The sequence below is a fragment of the Ptiloglossa arizonensis genome, chromosome 3 (genome assembly GCF_051014685.1).
Source record: "Ptiloglossa arizonensis isolate GNS036 chromosome 3, iyPtiAriz1_principal, whole genome shotgun sequence".
In the NCBI taxonomy this organism is placed as follows: Eukaryota; Metazoa; Arthropoda; class Insecta; order Hymenoptera; family Colletidae; genus Ptiloglossa; species Ptiloglossa arizonensis.
This window is the reverse complement of record NC_135050.1, coordinates 4,001,385-4,023,355: the sequence shown is the minus strand read 5'-3', so window position 1 is coordinate 4,023,355 and position 21,971 is coordinate 4,001,385. Positions and strand designations below refer to the sequence as shown.

Sequence of the window (21,971 nt, the reverse complement as noted above, 5' to 3'; positions counted from 1 at the left end):
TGTGGAAAATACATTAGAATATGCTACATGCAATAGAACACTTTGAAGTATAAAAAATTGTTTATAATATATAGATGAAGTACAACATACATCACAATACATTATAATACAAAGAACATATGGCATAAATTAAAATACATGATGTATGTATGTGCAAAACTCTTATTTTTAATCATCTATGAAGTCATCTTGTGGTACTTATGAATTTTCAGAAGTGCATATGAAATAAAAAGATGGTAGTAGATTACCTATATAAAATTACTCGTTTTTATCCATATGTAACTATTTATATATTTCATAATAAAATTATTTATTCTTACCTCACAATGATTCAATAAAATGACACTTAATGACATGAACCAAAGTTAAACCTAAAAATATAACAAAATATATTTATTATATAATAATCGAATCCTTAAATTAATTATATATTTTTATCTATTAGAAAAATGTTGATAGAATCATTATTTTATAGTGACTCATGCAACTGCCATGCAACGTTGTATACGTTACATGTATTAGAGTTATTTCTAAAAACATAATAGATATGTACTTAATAAAGAATAGTTTACATACTATAACCTATTGCCAAAACATTGTTATTTCATAGTGATTTAAATAACACACTATTAAGTTAGACATTTCAAAATAAAGTAACTTCGTAATGCGACCGGCAGTATAATGTTTTTGCGCATCTATCTCACGCAGCGCGCGCAAGAGCTACGTGCAAAGGGGAAGGGGTAAACTGAAGCATAGTGACTTTCCCCTGAATTGACCAGAATCCATTTGAACTAGTGTACCATTACGTTTCTATTTATGCGTTAGAGAATGACTCTATAGTGTAAAAAGTAATAGTGAAATATATTCGAAGTAGCAATTTATCCGTTTTATTTATCATGAATGATACATTAAAATTAAGTATGTAACAAAATTAGACCTTTTTGTAATGAAGAATGTACAGTAATTTGGATAATTCTGAATTATTTTGAACGTAAGAAATGACATGTTGTGCTATTGATTGTGCCATCTATAAACTCAATCTGTTTCATCTCTACTATACCCAACTGAATTATATAGTCACTTGGTGTTTTTCAGTTTTACGATTGCAGTGTTTTGTTCATAATGTCTCACTTTTATCAGAGTCAGTACATGCATATGTGTACAGGTTAGATATCTGATGATTTCGAGATTTATGAAAGATATCACATAAGATTTATCATACCTTGCAACATGTCAGAAGTCGGGAATCATGTTTGTATGTTCTCCATGAAAATACGTTTATTGCTTGCATTATTTGAATTTACTCATTTTACAGTGAGTACTTGTAGTTAATAGGTAATAACTCCATTTTTATTATGATTTGCATTTATTCTTCAACATAAATTCTTAAACTCGTGAATATTTCTAACGTATTCTTAATTAGCTGATGTTGAGCGTCTTCTTGTACGTGAACTTTTACTAACCTATGATGACAAAAGAGGTCTACTTTTCTACGTTTCTATATTCTTAATTTGTGTACCTTTGTATGTATACTAAGCATAATTTATATACCGTATCTTCTATAAAATATTAGCCTATTTGCCTGCATAAATTTAAAGTCTTTTAAAAATTATTCTAAATGAAAAATGAAGAAATATATATATCTATATATATTCCTATATGCATACATATATATGTATATATGTGTGCATATGTGTACATACATATATATTAAATATAATATAATATTTTTTACTTTAAGACAGGATATAATTTACTTTCTTTTAATTGAAAGTACAAAAGATTTATTGAAATATTATATATTGTAAATATATTAGAAGTTTTTAGTTTCCCTTCTCATTATATCTTTGGACTTTCATATTATTTGCATTAATCGCAACTACTTTCATTTGTATCAAATTTTTAATTGTTTTACTATATAATATTTTATATTTATAAAATTGTTGTTTATTAATGCAGTAGTAAAATTATATTAATAATATAGATGTTTAAATTTTATATGTATAGTATTATTTAATAAAATCTGTTTTAATGTTTTAAAACATTAATAATTGAAAAATATTAATTTTTGTTATTAATTATATATATTGTATTTTTGTATTAATACATATAGTATACATTCGTACAAGGTACGAATAAATTTAAGAATATATAGAAGCTTGCACATCTAAACATGTAGATGTACATGTAAGTCATCAAAATGTAAACTTAGTTTTTTTATTTAAACTTTTTGTTATGAAGAAGAAAATGAAAGTGTTTATTATTAGAAATTAATAAATAGTTGATATTATTAAATGAATATCAATATGTCAAATCTAAAATTATGTGTTATATAAATATATTTTTCAACTTTTTCAGCATAAAAGTATTTATAATAATTGTTATATAAAACAAATTGTATGAATGGATTTTGGTAAACAATTATTCACTTTTATGTACTGTGCTTTATGTAATTTCAAATAGTACAAGTAAGGTAATACAGAAATGTTTTATTTTTGAATCTGATATATATGTGCACTTATATTTAATATACCTTGAATTATGTTAAAATAACTTTTAAATGTGCCATTTAATATTTCTGATGTTTTTCAATAAGAAAGAATATTTCATAACATTTTATTGACTTACACATAATGGATCTTTTAAAAAAAGTTGTTAAAGTATTGAAAATGTAAGGAAATCTAGTTTAATTATTATTATTGAATAATGTATTCTTCATTATTTTCTTAAATTGTATAATTTAGATCATTTATTTACATTATTTAAGATTCTGTACAATTTTGTTGTAACATCATGAAAATAGAATAAAAGTAAATTTAACAAATCAGTTTAAAGGAATTTAAAATCATCAAAGCTTATACAATAATATAAATTGGTTAGCCTTTTTGGAACTACTCTAATAACTACAACATTTTAATTGCATTTATTGACTATTCATGTACATGTACTGGGTGTTTGAAAAGAATTAACACATTCACTGTCCTGATCAGCAGGAATGGGCATCACTCACAGGTCCAGAGAAGCGATAAACCTGTCACATGAAGTTTAGTTTAACCCATATGTGGGTCAGCATACCTTTGAGTTAAAACCATCTTGATCCACATGTGGGTCAGTGGACAGTGAATGTGTTAACTTAACTTATAGATGCACCCATAGAATATAATGAGGTAAGTATTCAGGTAATTTTGTAGAAATTTTTTCTCTTTGTATTACATTCTTTGTTGCAAGTTCAAAGTATTGCACAAATGTACCATTTGAAAAGCATGCAGCCATTGTCCATTAATTTTTTCTATGTGAGCAGAAAGTTACTAATTTTAGTAACAATCAAGATACTTGTATGAAGGAGAAGGCTCTTTTGCTCGCATAGAAAAAATTAATGGATATAGAGACATTCTTTTCAGAAACATAATATACATTCTAATTATAAATCAATAGTGTTTCTTTAGGATCTAAAAGTACTATTTAAAACATAAGAAAGGTAGAAGTGAAAAATATTCTGTTAAAATTGGTGGTTCAGTGAGACTGATATTTGTTCATATTATGATCTTTAGATGTATTGATATTGAATTCCTTTATGTGACTTATTATTATTACTAAAAAACAATTTTGAAATACCTTTAATTATTAACAATTTATAGTGGTTTGTTTAATCTTTTAATCTTTCTAAATAATTATACATGTATATATAATTTTGTTTTTTATTGTCTGTTTACAGGATATATAAATAACAAAGATGTCGGTACATTATAAATTCAAATCCACTTTGGATTATGACACTGTGTCTTTTGATGGACTGCATATTTCTGTAGCAGATTTAAAAAAAGCTATTTTTCATCAAAAGCGTATAGGAAAGAATACAGATTTTGATTTGCAAATAACAAATGCCCAAACTAAAGAAGGCAAATATAAATCATTCTTATCATTCTCTCCTATTATAATAATTGAAATATAATTTTTATGGTATGTGTCTATAAATTAATGTGTAATATTAAAATTAATTTTTCAGATTATACAGATGATAATGCATTAATTGCAAAGAATACTAGCCTTATTGTTGCTAGAGTTCCATTAACAGTACAACAAAAGCGATCCTGGGATAGAAATGAAACTCCTTCATTTAGTAATTTAAAAGATGAAGCCAATCTTGGTCGAGCTGTAGATCTTACAAGGCTCGATGGCTCTGAAGAAGATAAAATTCGAGCAATGATGACTCAGTCTACACAAGACTATGATCCATCAAAGTATGCAAATTTAGAAGCAGAACTTGTTTCATACTCTATATAATGAATATGTAAATTTACTTACATATTTATTTCCTTATTAACAATTCTTTCTTTGAAAGAATGTTATCTTTATACTGAAGTTTAATACATAATAAATATCTTCAATAGTTATATGAAAATACGTGGAGCCAATCAAACTGGTGATGTACCTGCAAATTACCGTTGTTACAAATGTCATCAACCTGGTCATTGGATAAAGAATTGTCCACTTGGAACAAACCAAGAGCCCATAGAAATTAAGAAAAGCACAGGTATTCCTAGGAGTTTTATGGTTCCAGTAGAAGGGCCACGAGTTCCTGGTGCTATGATGACACCTACAGGCCAGTATGCAGTTCCAGCTATTGATCAGTAAGTTTCAGTATCAAAAATAATGTAAGATCCACAAGTCAAATCAATTTTAAATTGTTAATATTCCATATGATATTCCCAGTTCTAACAAAATTTATTTGAGTTTAATATTAATATTGTAAATATTTCTTACATTTTTAGTCAAGCTTACAAAGAGGGGAAAAAAGAACGACCACCATTTTCACAAGATCCAGAACCTGCTGTGGAAAAACCAGAAATTCCGGAGGACTTATTATGTAACATTTGCAAAGATCTTTTAACTGATGCAGTAATGATACCTTGTTGTGGGAATTCATTTTGTGATGAATGTAATTTTTTTGATTTGTACATTTTCAATTATTATAATTTAATGTACTTTTTCAATACATTTTTATTATTTTTACATATTGTGCAATAGGTATCCGTACATTCTTATTAGAATCCGAAGAACATGAATGTCCAGACTGTAATGAAAAAGATGTTTCACCAGAAACTCTCATACCAAATCGTTTCTTACGAAATGCTGTAATGAATTTTAAGAATGAGACTGGATATGCTAAAAGACAGACATATAGACAACCTACACAAACAAATAGGCAACCTGTGATGCAAATGGAACAACAGAAAGCTGAACAAGTCCCAAATCAAACATCAGGTCAAATTAAATCTGCCCAAATTCCAAGTGCTACAAATACACCTTCTCAAGAATATACAGAATCACAATCAACAAACATTGAATCGGCTCCACAACAATTTCCAGCTAGTAATGTGCAACCACAAACAACAAGTAAGTATATACTTTCATTTTTATAGTATTTTTCATTTGTACCTTTCTTGTGTTTCCATATCTTTCTATACAAATTTTATTTTAAATACAATTGGGATGATTTGTAGTATAGAATTTAAATCGTACAAAATTTTTGTATAATATTTGTATCATTAAACTATTATATGTTATTTATCATAAAATAAATTTTTTTAATTTATTGGTACTTCGTAACTAATAATTTTTTAAATTTTTCTTGCTTGTTATTAATACAGTATTTTAAACTAAAATATTTACTAAAACTTTGCATATTAGGAAATGAAAAAATGAGAAATATAGTGCAATAATGCAAGGATGTTTGAACGTGAATTCAATTGTGTCAATAGGAATAACTTAAGAAAGATTACTATTTATGCAATTTTGAGATAATATACAAATTTTATTTAAACTGAATGTAATTAAAAATACAAATTTATATTTAAGATATGGAAACAATAAAATTATGTTTAAAATATATTTAACAAATGTAAAAATATTAAAAAAAGCAATTATTATACTTAATTATGTAATATATGTAAGGTGGTCTAATATTAATAATTTTCTCGTAAAAAAATACGAAAAGAAAGAAAGAATTATTTTCGTAATGTGAATTTTTCTCAGAAAATTATTTTTTTTTCCAAGTCGCCGGGTAGTGACGCCATTAAAGAACATATACGACAAATTCGGTTTCAATGTTTTCCCTGTCTTAACAACATACACCACGATTATTTTGCAAAATTTGGATGAGTTCAATTATTGCATAAACTTACGATATAATATAGTGTATAAGCTACGTTCAAGTTTATCAAACTAACTGATATTGTCTACACTTAACCTCAAATTAAAGATAGTGCACTGCAACGATGGATGTAAAATATTAAAAATGTTTCAACATTTAATATTATAAAACAAAATATTCAAATCATTATAAAAAGTATTATTTATTTTTAATAGCTCTTCCTGAATCAACATCAGAGTCTGATTTGCAAAGTGATTCTGTAACAAAATTGACTACAGACGAGGAAACAGAGGTACCACCACCTCCAGGGACAGAGCCATTACTTCCAATACCTGCTATTGGCAGCTCACCAGAAAGGGACAGAGAAAGAAGTGATCCTCCAAGTCGTGAAAAGAAAGATCGTGAGAATGAATATTTGGGAGAGAGGCAACCAAGAGAACGTAGGCGAAGTTTTAGCAGAGATGGTCATCGTGACAGGTAATCATTTTTTACTAAAAACATTAAAGTGAAATCTATTTGTTTTAGTAAATTATTAATTTTATAGCATACTATAATATTCTATAGCTTATAACATTCATATTAATTAAAACCTATAAATATTTGGTAAATTAAGAAATGAAAACAATTAAAATTTTTGATTGTGATTGTGATTATAATACCAATCTATATTAGATTATTTTATTTTTATTGTATAATTTTTGTATCATTCTTTAGAAGTGGAGAGCGTGGCCGTAGAATGGAAAATTTACGACCAGTAAGTCGAAGACGATCCTTGTCCCCTCGACATTCTCAACACAGTGATTACAGTTCTCAAGGAACACCATTACCACATTTAATGAACCCACCTCCAACAAAAAATTATCAAGGACCGCCTGATGATGGACATTATCCACCTAGTATGCATTATGATAGTGCCATACGTAGGTCAACTGAAGATCGCCCAGGCACTCCAACAGTGAGTGCAAAATATGTTATAATAATATATAGATTAAAAATTTCCACTGTATTTATTTCTATATATTAAATAAAAATATGTTACTCTAAATACGAAAATGGTAGAGTTTCTATAGGAAATGTTTATAAAGTTAGTTTTAATGATTTAAAATGATTTGAATTTTATGAAATGTAAGATTTATTTCATAACTACCAAATATAATCATTTTTAGGTTGATGAACCACATTTACATGTGCCTTCTTCTGGCAACCAGCCACCTCTTTTACCTTTTCCACCAGGAGAAGATCGTATCCCACAACCAAGTTACAATCAGCCTCCACCTAATGTACCACCACATAATCCACCTTTATTGCCAGATCCATATATGAGTCATCGAATACCTATATATCCTCATCAACAAGGATCTCACTATGGACCTCCACGATATGAAAGACCTCCTTATCAACAGCAAGGATATAGACCATCACAACCACCTCGAAATTATAATGGACCACCACGGCCAATTAGGGGATTGCATCATCGTAAGTAATATTTTAAGAAACATGCTTGGAGCATAAACTTCCTAAAACCTTTCAAATGTTTGAAACATTAGTCACATAATTTTTAATAAAAAAAGTTTTCCTTAATTATCAGAGTTATGTCAATATTAATTTGTTAATGGTAAAAGGTGATTCATTTTAATCTATAAATGGATTTATGAAGCCATCTTTGACACCATCTTTGAAAGTATGTTAAACTGAAAAATATGACAATATGAATTGTAAAATACGTTATAGCTGTGATCCCGGATATTTTGATAATATTTGGAAGCATGATTTTACAAACCAAATGATGTGCCTTGTACAGAATAATTCATCAGGTTTCAAGTTTGAATGTTTGTGATTGCAGATAGTATTTTTATCTGTTATTTTGAATTATTAAATTTCATATAATTCTATTTGTCAGGTTTTGTGATCTATACACGCGCGTGTGTATGTGTATTTACGCTGGAATTATATTTATTTTACTTAGATAATAAAATAAGTATGTATAGTTAAGATCACCAATTTAAATGTCTATTATTTTTTAACAAAGATTTATATAAATGGATTACAATATTTGATTAGTAAGGTCATATCAAATTTAATTATACAAAATAAAAGTTGAAAAATGAATACAGGGACATAGGGAATTGAACTATGATTTACTTAGGAAGCAGATGCCATATGTTACTCATCCAATACACTTCCTTGTTAAAGTTAATGATTCTTATACTTTAAATCTAAATTGTTTGTAAAAAATACTTACTGGAAAAAAATATTGCATAGAATGTCATGATTCAATCTCTAGATTCATCTCAAAGAGAGCATATGGCCTGTAAATTTATGGTCTCTATTTGTGGAATATAATTTTCAATATGTCTTATTTCAAAATGTTTAAGAAGATTCTTACAATACATAACATGTTTGATTTTAAATTATTCAATATAAAAATGTGCCAAAGAACTGATTAGTAAATGTGCCAGTTATCATTTTATTACACATTATAATATAATAAACTAAAATGTATTAGTTACTTTATATAATGTATTTTTTCAGTTGGTTATCGAGGATTACAACCGCCACCACCTGGATTAAGTAGAAATATTCATAATGGCAATCCACCTGGGTAAGTTAATATGTTGTAGTAAAAATAATTATATGGTATTAAATCGACGGTGTAAATAATGCCTTGCATCATTAATAATATTATTTTTTAGTATAATTGATGATCCACTAGAAGCTTTTGAACGAATGCTTAGAGAAAAAGATGAACGCGACAGGAGACTTGGAAAACATAGAAGAAGAAGTAGAACACGATCAAGATCTCGTAGTTACAGTAGGTCTAGATCACGTTCATTTGGCCGTAGATCACCATTTCCGACACGTTTAAGTCGATCTAGAAGTCCTCCTTCAAAAAGAAGATCCTCAAGATCACCTCTACCTCTTAGAGTGCGAAGTCGCACACCAAAACGTAGATCGAGAAGTGGAAGTTTCTCAATTAGCAGGTAAATTAAAGCACAGTATTTAACATTAATTTTATGTTTCATGTTAGTTGTATAAAATATGTAATATTTGTTACAGATCTAGATCGTATTCGCGTAGTCAATCTCCTAGATTATCGTTGTCACGAGATAGAGACAGAGATAGAGATAGAGATAGAGACAGAGATAGAGACAGAGACAGAGATCGGGAACGGGAGCGGGAGCGGGAGCGTGAACGGGAACGAGAACGGGATCGAGACCGTGATCGAGATCGAGATCGAGACCGTGATCGTGATCGCGATCGTGACCGTGACCGTGACCGCGATCGCGACCGCGACCGCGATCGCGATCGTGATCGAGATCGTGATCGAGAAATACTTTCTAGATATCGATCGCCAGCTAGATCACCTCTAAGGTATGTATCAGAATAATTTTTGTCAGAATATTTACTTAAATCATAGTTAACAAAATTCTGAATCATTTTTCATGCAATTATAAATTATAATTATATACAATGCTTTTAGATTTCAAAGAGAGAGGGATCGCGATAGAGAACGTCCAAGATCACGCGAACCTAGGGAAGGATTTAATAGTTATTACAATGATTCACCAGTACATGATTATCAATTCAGAGATCGAGAGCGTGATTTACCTCCTAGAGAGAGGCCAATACCGAGGTATCCAATAAGGAACCAACCAACTCAACATAATATACCACCTTTGCTGCCACATCTAGTCACTGGAGGTCACCCACCGCCGCTTATGTCATTGGGACCTCCGCCTACGGACAGGAAAGACTATTATGAATCCTACAACAGGTATTTCCGCCTCAATAGTACTTTAATTCATGTACACGCTAAGCAGACAGTCTACCGTACCTTATGCCGCTGTTCCGGTTAAGACCGCTCCGGAGTCATGATGAATGTAATAAAAGCGAAAATGATACATTTTATGGTGTTTAAAGAAAATGTGTATGCAAATACGTTTCTTAGATAACATATACATATATGTATATATGTATATATATGTATAAACATACGTATACATATATGGTTATAAACTACTCAACACATACACATGCACGTACAGAGATAGTTGTATAAATTGGTAAGTTAGTACATGCAGTTTTAAATAAAAATATGAGTCATCTGTTTTTTCAATTTTAATAGATTATATAATTACAATAAAATGTAATGTATAATATGGAACAAATTATTAACATGTTGACTGCCACAATGGTTACTGGTGATGATCACTGGTGATTAGCGGTTTAAACTTCTAACGTATCTTTAAAATGTTTACAGTGAATGAATTTTAATATTTGTAAACTTTTAAATAACGTTGCTGTTGATTTTTCACATTATAATTTGAACAAATGTCATGGACATCCCTAGACATGGAAAACAGACGTGACAGTCAATGTGTTAATTACGAAAAAAATGTTAGGTCGCCGTTAAAAGAAGATGTATTAAATTGATTTATTAAAGATATTTTCCAGAAATTATAAAAGAAGAATAACAGATTTATGCAACTATTCAAAGAAAGCCAAATCTTTTGTCGTCGTAAAATGATATGTTAATAAAAGTGTGCTGTGAGATTTTCTATTATGGATTGATATAAAGATAATATTAGAATATAAAGGTATTTTAACTTTTCGTACATGACTAGGAACGATTTAATTTCATGAATCTGCATTTCGATAAATTATTTGATTGTTTAATAATAATGATAATTAAAATAAACATAAAATTATTATGTTTTATTGCTATGTATTCTTGGTACAAGGAGTTGTTATAACAAACTAATTATAACTGTGATAAAATAATTAGGATATAAATCATTAATATCGAAATCAGTTATTGAATTGTAAATAATGTAACGACTGTTTTGTGGATACTTTATTAATTTGGAAACAGTCATTATTTTGTTCACAATATAGTTTATGAAGTTATGATATCATTCCTGAATTATTTCTTTGTAAGTGTACCTATTAAACGTGCATAAATACATACTTATTAAACTTAAACGAAGATCTCACTAAAATATGACAATAAAAAGCGCACGTTAATACTTTTTTAATTGTTTATGGATTTGACATACATACTCAATGCAAGTTAATACAAGACTGTGTGAACGGGTGCGTGTGTCTTTTTATACATATAGTATGTGTATTTTCTGTTGTATTCTTTTACTGTATTTTTATTAAAAAATACTGTGTATATTACGAACAAATTTCATAAAAGTACTTAGATCATTTTTGAAGATGATATTTAATTTGTCTGGATGATTCTCGGAAATTTACGACTCTATTCATAATTTACACAAAATTCAGCACAACAAATTCAGTGAAAATTGTATATATTATGAAGTTATTCTATCTATGAAATACGTTTATTTGAGAAACTGTATAACAATGTCTTTTTATAAAATGTAGAGAATAGTATTACTAATCAGATAAAATCTTGAATAATTAAGATTCAAATGACTTGGATTTTAATAGATGTAAATTATAAATAGAAGTGCATTTATTTTTTATTATTAGGTCCAGTTTTTTTATGAATTGTTGGATTTTTTTACACATTTACATTAATGTACTTGATATTTTAGATGTCTATATCGCCCGTTATTCCGCGTCAATGGAATTGTTTAAAATATTTTCATTAGATACTATTGTGTCAATACTATAAGCATTTCTAAAAGAAACTTTATTTCATACATATGATATTTATTAATTACAGCTATATAAACAATTACAAAAAAGAATTAAGGAGTTAGCATATCAGAACAACTATAATTAACAATAAAAAGGCTAGTGATATATATTAAAAATAATATATGCTTTTTTTAATAACATAAAAATCCAGGTTTTACATGTAAATTGAAAAACATATAATTGAAAGGATCTAACATTTATGTAATCTAAGTAAGATACTTACCTTTCTTTTGTTATATAAGTACATAATGTATACATATTTTTAAGTAACTCGGTACATTATAATATAATAGGAACAAATTGGATTGAAATTTACTTATTTTGAACGATTCTTTCTAATTTCATGTTTTTCAATGTAAATTTTGCAATTGTTGTTAAATTATCCTATGTTAAATGTATTAGTTTGCATCATCATAATTTAGAAAACTGATACAACTTAGAATTAAATTAAACATTGTATTGTCTGTGATAATTTATCAATCCTTACTTACATAACTGAACAGTTAATTCAAATAATTAGAAACCTCATTAATTGTTTATAATTCATTGATATTAATTCATGTAGTAGTATCACTGAAGGCATTGATATTAAAAATTATGTGCAAATGATGTTATAGTAAATATAATCAGCTTATGTAAGTATAATATTGAATTTAAAAACTTTAATACAATTCTTTAAAGAATAGTTAAAAAAATGATGAAGTTACATTGTGTTAACAGCAATGGGATAAACGCGAATAGACATTTATGTTTCGCATTGCCTAGGAAGCTGTGATATATTTACAAAATTTTATCAAATTAGAAAAATTTATTAGTATATTTAACAATTTGTGTGAATACGTATAAAAAATTTTCTGTTATATTAACATTTAGATTTTCATCAAAAGAATTATATATATTTTACATAAAACTAGTCATCATATGTGTTAAACAGATTGTTTAAAACTATAAACTCGAACTATTGTGTTTCATGGTAAATGTTGATTTTACCAAAATAGGCTCATAATATCAAAAATTAAATTATGTTTATACTTTGATACCTATGTAAACACTGAGTTTTATACTTGTTTGTAACAGGATAAGTATTTTTAATACTGTATTTCTAAATGTTACGTTTTCTTTTAATATCATTATAGTGGTATATTGTATTACTTGCAAAGAATGTAATTTTGTATACGCGACATAAGGAAATACTTTTATGAAAATAACACGAATACCTTTGTTCACATTCTTTTTTTTTTTAATTCGTTTCATTTCTATGTTGTTGAATGAATAATTTTACCATTTGCATGCATATAAGATATTATTTGTATGTACATGATGATATTACGTTATGAAATATACAAATAACCAAAAAGTGAAAGAAGAAGAGAGAAGCAAGGAAAAGTGTATACAGCAAGGACCTACTTGGAGATTGTGGAAGCTACCCAGCTGATTGACAGATCTGCATGGTTTCTGAATCAGGTGAATTCAGGGCCAAATCAACATTTGTAACATAAAAAAATACATTTCCTTTTGTCTATTTTCAGTGCTTGAAGTAAAAAGTGTTACAGAGTACGTTTCCTGCCCAAAAAAATGAACAAATCGATACAGATTAAAATTTAGAAATATATTGTATACTATATTTACTAATTTGCTAGTATTTATATGGTTTGGTAGCATTTTTGGTGAGTAAATTTATGTAATATTAATGTTTGGTGAATACAATTGGTACAATTATATTTTCATTGTATTCAGAATGTAATTGAAGTTATAAATGTTGATTTATTTATTTTTCGTTTTTATGATATAATAGACAGTAACTTTAATCTGTTGGTACTAGGTAATTTTATTTATTCATCTTTTCAGCTTTAATGTAATTTTCACACAAAGGTCTCAATTTTCCATGGCAGTTCTGTAGTAAGAAAAAAAGAATAGTTAAATTAAATTTTGTTTGACAACGATGTTTAATTTAAAAATAATTGTAATACTTTAATCTGGAATCAAACACAGTTACATGTAATTAAATATGAATAATATATTTTAATGAGTATTTTTATTTAAAAGTACATAAATCTACAGATACTAATGAATTGAATGTAGATTTATAGGGTACAAATTAAATGTGTAACAGCTTTTAGTTTTATTTAAAGTTTAAATAATCTGTAAATTGACAAACTTACATGACATTCATTTTAATAGCGTAAAACTTAAATAATGCTTTTTACAGTGACTTAACAAAAATATAAACGTCTTTTTATGAATTTTTTGTCAACAGGTATCCTGGACCATCTACACAACGTTTTGGCAGTCCTTTACGAGATGTGCCTCACAAAAAAAGATTTGACGACGTTGCTCCTCCTGGAACAGAGGGTTACTACGATCTCTCACCACCAGGCGTTGAGCATTCTGATAGATCTTTACGCGATGATCGTGATCGGCGTTTATTGAGAGATCAGGAAGATCGTGAACATTCTCTGAAGGATCATGATGTTGAAGAACGAGATAGACTATCTTCAAGGGAAGACAGGTAATTTAAACATTTATCCACTAAAATAATTTTCAAATCTAACTTCTACAAAAATATTAATAAATTAACAAAACACTGCTAGTTTTGAATAATACCCGGCAAATTAAGATAAGGAAATCATGAATAATATAATAATCAATAAAAGTATAAATCATTATAAAATTAAAGGAGCATTTTAAATCGTTTAAAAAATAACAAATTCTGAAGTCCTATAATTTTGTGATAAATATCTGTACAACGATAATAATTAATTATATTAAAAAATAATTATAATTTTTCAATTTCTTAGAGATTACAAATAGATATTCTATAAAAATATTATGTTGGCAGCGAGTGAGATCATTCAATTACCAGAAAAAACATTAATCTACAATAATGCGAATACCCTGTAAACTGTATTAACAATTAAATATAAAATATTTATGTCGCCGTTGAAAACAAATTTTGTAAATTCGACAAAAATGTAATAAGAACGTAATTATTTTTTTGCAGAGGACGCGAACGAGACGATCGTTTACGCGAAAGAGACGAACGAGATAGGAGAGTTTTAAATAGAGATCGCGAAGATCGTGAAAGACAAGCATTATCCAGAGATCATGACGACAGACCACGAGAAAAAGATGATCGTGACAGAAGAGAGAAGGAGAAAGAGCGAGATGACAGACATAATACTCGTGATCGACGAGATGACGATAGGCACCTTGAGAAAAAAGATTATGAGAAAGATCGGTGTGTACCTTACTTGAACAATGTTTTATATATAGATTTTATCCATACTATTTGATCCTGTAATAAACCGAAATATGGAAGTCGTTACAACAAAATGAAAAGATCAATCATTTCACCATTTGCAATCTAAATAATCATTTTCAATACATAAGAAATTAATTTGTTCCGTGCCACGTCAATCATTTTACCATTTGCAATCTAAATAATCATTTTCAATACATAAGAAATTAATTTGTTCCGTGCCACGTCAATTGTGTATGTCTTTTCATTCACATCGGAAACGTTTATAATTTATCTCTTATAATCTTATATTAAAGTCTTGCAAATATTATTATTAAGATAAAATGACTTTGAAAGTAATAAAATAAAATTCACTGTAAAAGAAAGTGAATACTTCTATTCGAACAATTTATAATTGATATGATGTATAAAATTCGACCACAAACAATCGTCACAAAGTGTTACTAGTACAGTCTCTTACTTCTTAAACTGCGTCTACACTGAAGCAATATCGAGCAACTTTTTATCGCCTCTTGTTGTTGCATATTCCAAAATATTTTTAATATATATGCGATTTATAGAAACATTCTATTCACACTAAAACGGTTACATTTGTTATTAGTAACAAGTCGTCTGCACTCGAGTCAGTTTGTTCTAAACGAAAAGGAACAAAAAAAATTTGCCCCTTGCAACTGCAGTATTTATTGGAATCAGTAGCAAAAAGAAGAAACAAAATGTATTGGTTCGACTAAGTCTAGACTGTGAAAATTTCAAAAGCATATAAATTATGAATGCATTAAAGCACGATAATTTATTGATGGATGGACGACGTTTTCAAAATTTTGTAATCCACTAGTCTTCTATCCCTCTCTATTTCCGATATTTTTGTATATAATTTTATTTAGGTACAAATAAACACACGTTGATATCGTCGATAACGATGCATTTCTGAACCGGACAATAAACTGTCTAACTATACCATGACAAAACACGATGGAACCTGGAGCAATATTCGGTAACAAGCGACGATTTTTTTAAGAAACATAGAACCTCGTCAAAATATTTCTCGATGTTTCTTCAGTATAGACGCTTTAGGTTTCAAATTTTTTTAAGATTTTTTTTGTTTTCTTTTTTCCTTAACATTTTTGAATGTGTAATTATGATAGATATTATTTTCATACAAAATATGGAACACAGACAATGAAATAGATGTTACCATAGTGAGTAGAAAGAAATTGCAACACTGTATAGAATATATTCAACCTACGATATGATAATTAGTCTGAACAAATTAATAATATATCAATTAATCATTTTATAAAGTCTTTCATAATAATGTTTCTCTTAATAATAAGAATCGTTAACAACTTAAACAAAATAGCTCACTATGGTCACCCACATGTGAAAAAACAAAATTTTAACTGATTATATTTAAAAGAATTATTGATTTTAACTACACGATTTTCAAATACCTTCTCTCTGATTGAAGTTTGTTGTTAAAAATGTAAAAAATTACTGTTATTTCAGTTACAGGGATGAAAGAGATCGTCACAGACAAGATGATAAAAATCGTACTCGTGAGAAAGACAGACGTGAACGAGATTATGAAGCTGAAAAAGATAGAGACCGACACGAACGTTATGAAAGACGTTCTGTAGAAAGAAAAAAGAATAGGAAGAGTCCAACACCTTATTCGCAAAAATGTAGGGCAGATACAAAAGATACATCGCCAGAACGTATAAAGAAAAAGGAAAAGGATCATGAAGAAAAGAATGAGGAAAAGAAAAAAGAGAAGAAACTTAAAGACAAGAAAAAGAAGAAGGATGACGAAAAAGAAAAAAAGAAAAAGAAAAAGAAAGACAAAAAATCAGGTCAAAAAGAAATCGCAAAAGACGAGCCTATTAAATCTGTTGAACACGAAGACTTAATAGTAGAAAATAAACAGGAAGCTATGTCACCTATAAAAACTGATGTCATAAAACCCAGCAGCGAGGATGAAAATATTGATAACAGGATAGACTGTCTTCCTACAGATACTATCATAGAAGAATCAATTAAAGAAGAATTTGAAGATAAATCTCTAGCCATGAATCCAGAGCCTCCAGAATTTAATGAAGCCAGTCCAGAAAGAATTGATCATACAGAATTTGGAACGAATCCTCCGAATCCTAATTTTAAACCAATTCCAGAGTTAAAATCAGAAATCAAACCTATTGATAGTCTTTATAGTGGACTCGATGATGCAGAAATAAATACTGTGATTACGGAAAAGTATTCTTTACTTTCAGAAAATGAAACAGAAGATAAAGGTACTGTAATAGAAGAAAAATCGCCGAAAAAAGATGAATTTTTAGCTCCTATGCCAGAATTGTCTAAATGGGAAAGAGATGATACTATAGAAAAATCAGAAGTATGCGAATCACCAGTAGAAAAAATACAAATGGATGAACCCAAATCGACGAAAGTAGTTACTTCAGAGGTATTAAAACGAGCTGAAAATGCAATTTTTCAGAAAGCTATTAATGCCATTAGACCTATTGAGATTAAAAAAATTAGTGAAAGTAGAAAAGTATTGTATCAAAATCCAGAACCCAAAGTACTTGAAACTGAACCTAACAGAGAACCAAGAAAAAGCGTGAACGTTACCATAAATGTTGGACGGAATGAAAGAAATGTTGAAATTACAGAACCAGTGAAGAAAGCTAAACTAGACAGAACGAAGTTTAAGCCAGTTCCGGAAACTTACTCACCTACAAGGCTTTCTGCTAAAGAAAGACTGGGTGAAAAAGTGGAAGAAAACAAAGAAAGGAAAATCAGCCCTATTAAAAGTTTCTTAGATAGACGCGAGACAAAGAGTGAAACTCAATCTAGAAGTCGTTCTCCTAGAAGTAGTAGAGATAAAAGAATATCTCCACTTTTAGATAGACGTGTAGATTCATCATTACCGTTGTCAGGAAATGAACGTAAGGTATTTCTCGATGATAGAAAACGAGATAATAAAGACCGCAGCGATCGTTCGAAAGATAGAAATGATTTTAGAAGTGAACGACATGACATGAGATCAGAACGCGATCCAAGAATTGATTCTAGAGGCGACTTTAGGTCAAGTCGAAATGATTCTAAAGGAGACAGAATGGACAAAGATAGGGAAAAAGAAAGAGATAGAGAAAGAAGAGGAAGAACGCCAACCTGCACATTTAAAAGAAGCGAAATTCCAAAGGTAGGTCTTTTAAAAGGTAAGGATGATGAAGATGACAGAAGAAGAGACAAAAAGACAAAAGAAGATAAAAAGAGAAAAAAGGAGCACCGAAGTAGAAGTAAATCTAAAGAACATAAGAAACGCAAAGACAAGAAGCATAAAAAAGATAAGGAGAAAAACTTAGAAAAGAAGCAGAAACATAAAGAAAACCTTGCTTTGAAAGAAAAACCTGAAACTAATGAAACTAAAATAAATTATGAAAATCCTGAACCTCCAGTTACAGAATCTGTAAAAAAGCAAAGGAAGAATCCAAGACTTGTTTCTGATCGTAAGCGTAGTATGCTCGATGAAGCAAGTTTTGAGCCTGATTATAGTGCTTCAGATTCAGAATCGGACGGTGAAGATGGTAAAATAGTACCATTACCCGCTAAGAAACTCAAACTTGACGAACCAGAAATAGAAAAGGAAGTGGAAATGAAATCTCTCAAGAAACGCTCAAAATCTACGAGCAGCGAAGACTCATCTAGCAGTTCGGATACCTCAAGTACTGAATCCGATAGTTCAGATGAGTCACACAAAAAAAAGAAGAAGAAACACAAGAAGCATAAGAAAAAGAAATCTGTTAAAAGAGATAGTAGCTCGGACTCAGATTCTTATTCAGATTCGTCAGATACAAGTAGTGACGAGGAAAAACATAAAAAGAAATCAAAAAAATCAAAGAGTAGAAATAAACAGGCGAAGAAGAAAAAGAAGTCAAAGCACAAATGATATCACTAAATGTCCGTATTATTTTAAAATTGAATTCTGAAAAGAAGTTTTCTTTGTGAACGCTTTTTAATGTAAGATTCCCTACCAGAATTATTTAAAATTATATGCACCAAAACAATATGAAACAAAGTAGATCTTATTCTGTATTTATAATATTGTAACAGTGTTCGAAGTTAATTTGAAACAGACATTTTATTGATTTATTACTTATTAATAATCAATACTTTTGGAATCAAAACATTTAACGAAAAACTGAATTAAAAAACAAAGTACGACGTTGAATTTGTTATATTTAATTTTGAACTGTTATTAAGGCCTTTATATATAATTGTCCACATTTCAATTTCAACAATTAAATGCTGTAAGTAAATTTATTACAGTAAGTGATGTATATTATAGCATTCAGTAGATAATGATATCATTAAGAAATCTGGTACAATACTTTTAGGAAGCAACAGCAGTTATATTTAAGATCTCCAATATCTCAGCATTATATTGTACTTTCGTAATGTAATGTCAATATGTAAAAGATGTCATGAAATAAAAAGATGAAATTCTTTTAACTTATCTTTATTTTTGTTGTATAAAATATTGTATAAGTGTAAAGAATGAAAATTTATATGTGTTTTAAATATCATAATTGACTATAAAATAACTATTTGGAAATAGAAACTTTAATCCTGTTTACTCTTGATATTCAATTTTTAGAGCCTAAAGCTTCTTAAACTTTAATTTTCATTTTTTAAGTTCTTCACCGTTTCCACAATACTACAGAGTAGAGCTAAATTTTTGGTACCATCGTTTTCTTTCACTCTTAGACTCTGGGCAAGCAAAAATTTGCTTGGAGGTGGTTTTGATAAGTTGCACTCTAAAATGCAAACAATTTTTCCAAACATATTTTCTTGCGATCTATACATTACAATATTATATATTAAGTACATATTTTTAATACCTGCCGCAAATACAGTGGAGCTGTATTTGTATCCCATCCAATCTAAATATTCTCGAATAAGTTCATTTATAAGTATTATATCTTGTGATGGCTTTGGAAATTTGACTTTACTATCTTTGTTTGAGCTGTCCAATAATTTTATGACTTTCGAACACATTGCGGCTTTTATACGGCCTAATTCTCCATCAACTTTAAGTGAATCCCTTACAGCTGCATAAAAAATGTATTAATTTTAATTTTTAAAAGAAATTGAGACAAATAATGAGTTTTTTAAAACTTATTTTAGAGTAAAATGGTTTTTACATATATTTACACATACTACATTATATAGGGTTGCCAATGATTGATATAGTAACAAGATTATCTTTGGAACAAAGAAGAGAAGTCACTATATGAATGGAGATCTTCCAATCGCTCACAATGATTTGTAAGAAACATGCAAAACATATTAACTGCATTCCACTTTACAGATTCATCATTAATCATATTTACAAATTTGTCAAAATTGGCTCAATTGCTAATAATTCTCTTGCAAACATTGCAATTGCATAAGAAGCATTCTTAACAGAAGATATCCATGCAATAATTTTTTTTTGCTCCACAAATAATTTCGTTATAACAAGCAAAAGGACAGAAAAAAAATAGGTACAAATTTTCCATAATCTCTAATCCTTTTTCTTTTATAAAATTATACTGAAAGTGTAAGTATCATTAGTACATAAAATTTATAACTTTGTATGTTTAATAGTTATCTCCTATTTATCATTATAATTAAATTGTCATAAATATACAGAAATGTAAGTGATCAAAATTTATTTTAAATAATGTAAATTAATATATTTCATGCAACCTGACTTCTGTTAACACATTAAATACTATATCAGTTTTCTATACTTAAGGATGTCCCCGAAATTTGTTTATAGTGTAAAAAGTTGGAATATTTGATAATTTGTCAATGTACTTGTCTTTTTATATTATTACTAACGATAGCACTGCTATTTAAAAATTTACAAGTTTTGGGTTCATTATTAGAGTTCATGTCTTGTAAGAGCTTTAGAGAATCATAACTTTGGAACGTCAATACTACAAACTAAATGTTACTTAAATATGTTTTGAAGTAAACTATAGTAACTAGAATTCATTGATTTTTAAATTGCTTATGACAAAAATAAATATTGATAATTCATTATAAACTATGTAATCATATAGATATGTAATATTGAATAAAATTTTCATATTTAAACAACAAAGACAGAAATGTCTTTTAGGCATCAATAAGTAATAGAAATTTTTAGGAATAAATTGATAAAATGTACCATTGATTAAATCCTTTTCCGTTGTCATTTTTATCTCCAATCTTACAGATCAAAACAAACTAAAAAAAAAGAAGTTATACAGGAATCAAATAAATATTAGTAAATAGTGTTTTAAGTTTTGTTTATAATGACATTGTGTATGCCGTACATACATGCACTGGTAGCATTAATTTTTGAGGGGAAAAGAAACGTCAAGCGATATCCCCCCTATTTATCGGGACAGCTTATAGGCGAATTCCGAAACGGTAAATGTCGTATCCTTTGAGAATTAATTTCGGTACGTCTGATCTGAACACAATGAATGCTTCAAAATAAGAACTTTATAACAATTCAATAAACAATCCAATGAACAAATTTGTATGAAATAGATACCATGTCCTTTAAGAATAAATTCTGATACATCTAACCAATATTTTACATTTTTATTTAAATGCAATACTATTAAATAATAATTTGTTTATTCAGTTGATAATATATTATAAACTTTAAATAAACTTTTAAATAACACCATCTAGCGAACAACACTAGAATCTTACGAGGAAAACAAGGGAATGTGTTTGATGCGTCGTATTCCCCTCAAACGTAGAATTAATACAGCTTTGTGATACACTATCGCATACATACGTACATGCATTCAAATCAGCTCAAACTCAAACCTATTTGCAAATATACGA

At 28.5% G+C, this 21,971-nt stretch overlaps 2 protein-coding genes and 2 long non-coding RNA genes across 10 annotated transcripts; 1 reads left to right on the top strand and 3 right to left on the bottom strand.

The window, feature by feature from the left end:
- Positions 1-96: 96 nt before the first annotated feature.
- LOC143144355 (uncharacterized) lies at positions 97-1,438 on the bottom strand. The gene is made up of 3 exons (XR_012991405.1): positions 1,223-1,438; positions 321-371; positions 97-248 (listed from the first exon to the last, which is right to left on the bottom strand). It is a non-coding gene; the product is annotated as an uncharacterized LOC143144355 (long non-coding RNA).
- Positions 865-19,588, top strand: LOC143144352 (uncharacterized). 6 transcript variants are annotated; one of them, XM_076306677.1, is made up of 17 exons: positions 865-918; positions 2,994-3,167; positions 3,716-3,899; positions 4,007-4,241; positions 4,392-4,631; positions 4,773-4,939; positions 5,029-5,397; positions 6,370-6,631; positions 6,869-7,109; positions 7,321-7,630; positions 8,687-8,756; positions 8,848-9,135; positions 9,212-9,526; positions 9,636-9,929; positions 14,082-14,333; positions 14,826-15,062; positions 16,590-19,588. In XM_076306677.1, the coding sequence occupies exons 3-17, from the start codon at positions 3,734-3,736 to the stop codon at positions 19,027-19,029; spliced, it is 5,886 nt and encodes a 1,961-aa protein (XP_076162792.1). In that variant the 5' UTR covers positions 865-918; positions 2,994-3,167; positions 3,716-3,733; the 3' UTR covers positions 19,030-19,588. The 6 variants fall into 6 exon arrangements, with proteins under 6 accessions (XP_076162792.1, XP_076162790.1, XP_076162788.1 ...); XM_076306674.1 differs by lacking the exon at positions 865-918 and adding an exon at positions 1,061-1,255; XM_076306675.1 differs by lacking the exons at positions 865-918; positions 2,994-3,167 and adding an exon at positions 1,060-1,255.
- Positions 4,023-6,450, bottom strand: LOC143144354 (uncharacterized). Its single transcript, XR_012991404.1, has 6 exons — positions 6,186-6,450; positions 4,910-5,074; positions 4,765-4,831; positions 4,504-4,621; positions 4,306-4,432; positions 4,023-4,180 (listed from the first exon to the last, which is right to left on the bottom strand). It is a non-coding gene; the product is annotated as an uncharacterized LOC143144354 (long non-coding RNA).
- Positions 19,584-21,873, bottom strand: LOC143144353 (centrosomal protein 20). Of its 2 annotated transcripts, none has more exons than XM_076306679.1 (5): positions 21,670-21,873; positions 21,450-21,585; positions 21,298-21,356; positions 19,982-20,191; positions 19,584-19,897 (listed from the first exon to the last, which is right to left on the bottom strand). In XM_076306679.1, exons 3-5 carry the CDS (start codon positions 21,323-21,325, stop codon positions 19,758-19,760), a joined length of 378 nt encoding a protein of 125 aa, XP_076162794.1. In that variant the 5' UTR covers positions 21,326-21,356; positions 21,450-21,585; positions 21,670-21,873; the 3' UTR covers positions 19,584-19,757. The 2 variants fall into 2 exon arrangements, with proteins under 2 accessions (XP_076162794.1, XP_076162795.1); XM_076306680.1 differs by having other exon boundaries at positions 21,834-21,852.
- Positions 21,874-21,971: the final 98 nt, after the last annotated feature.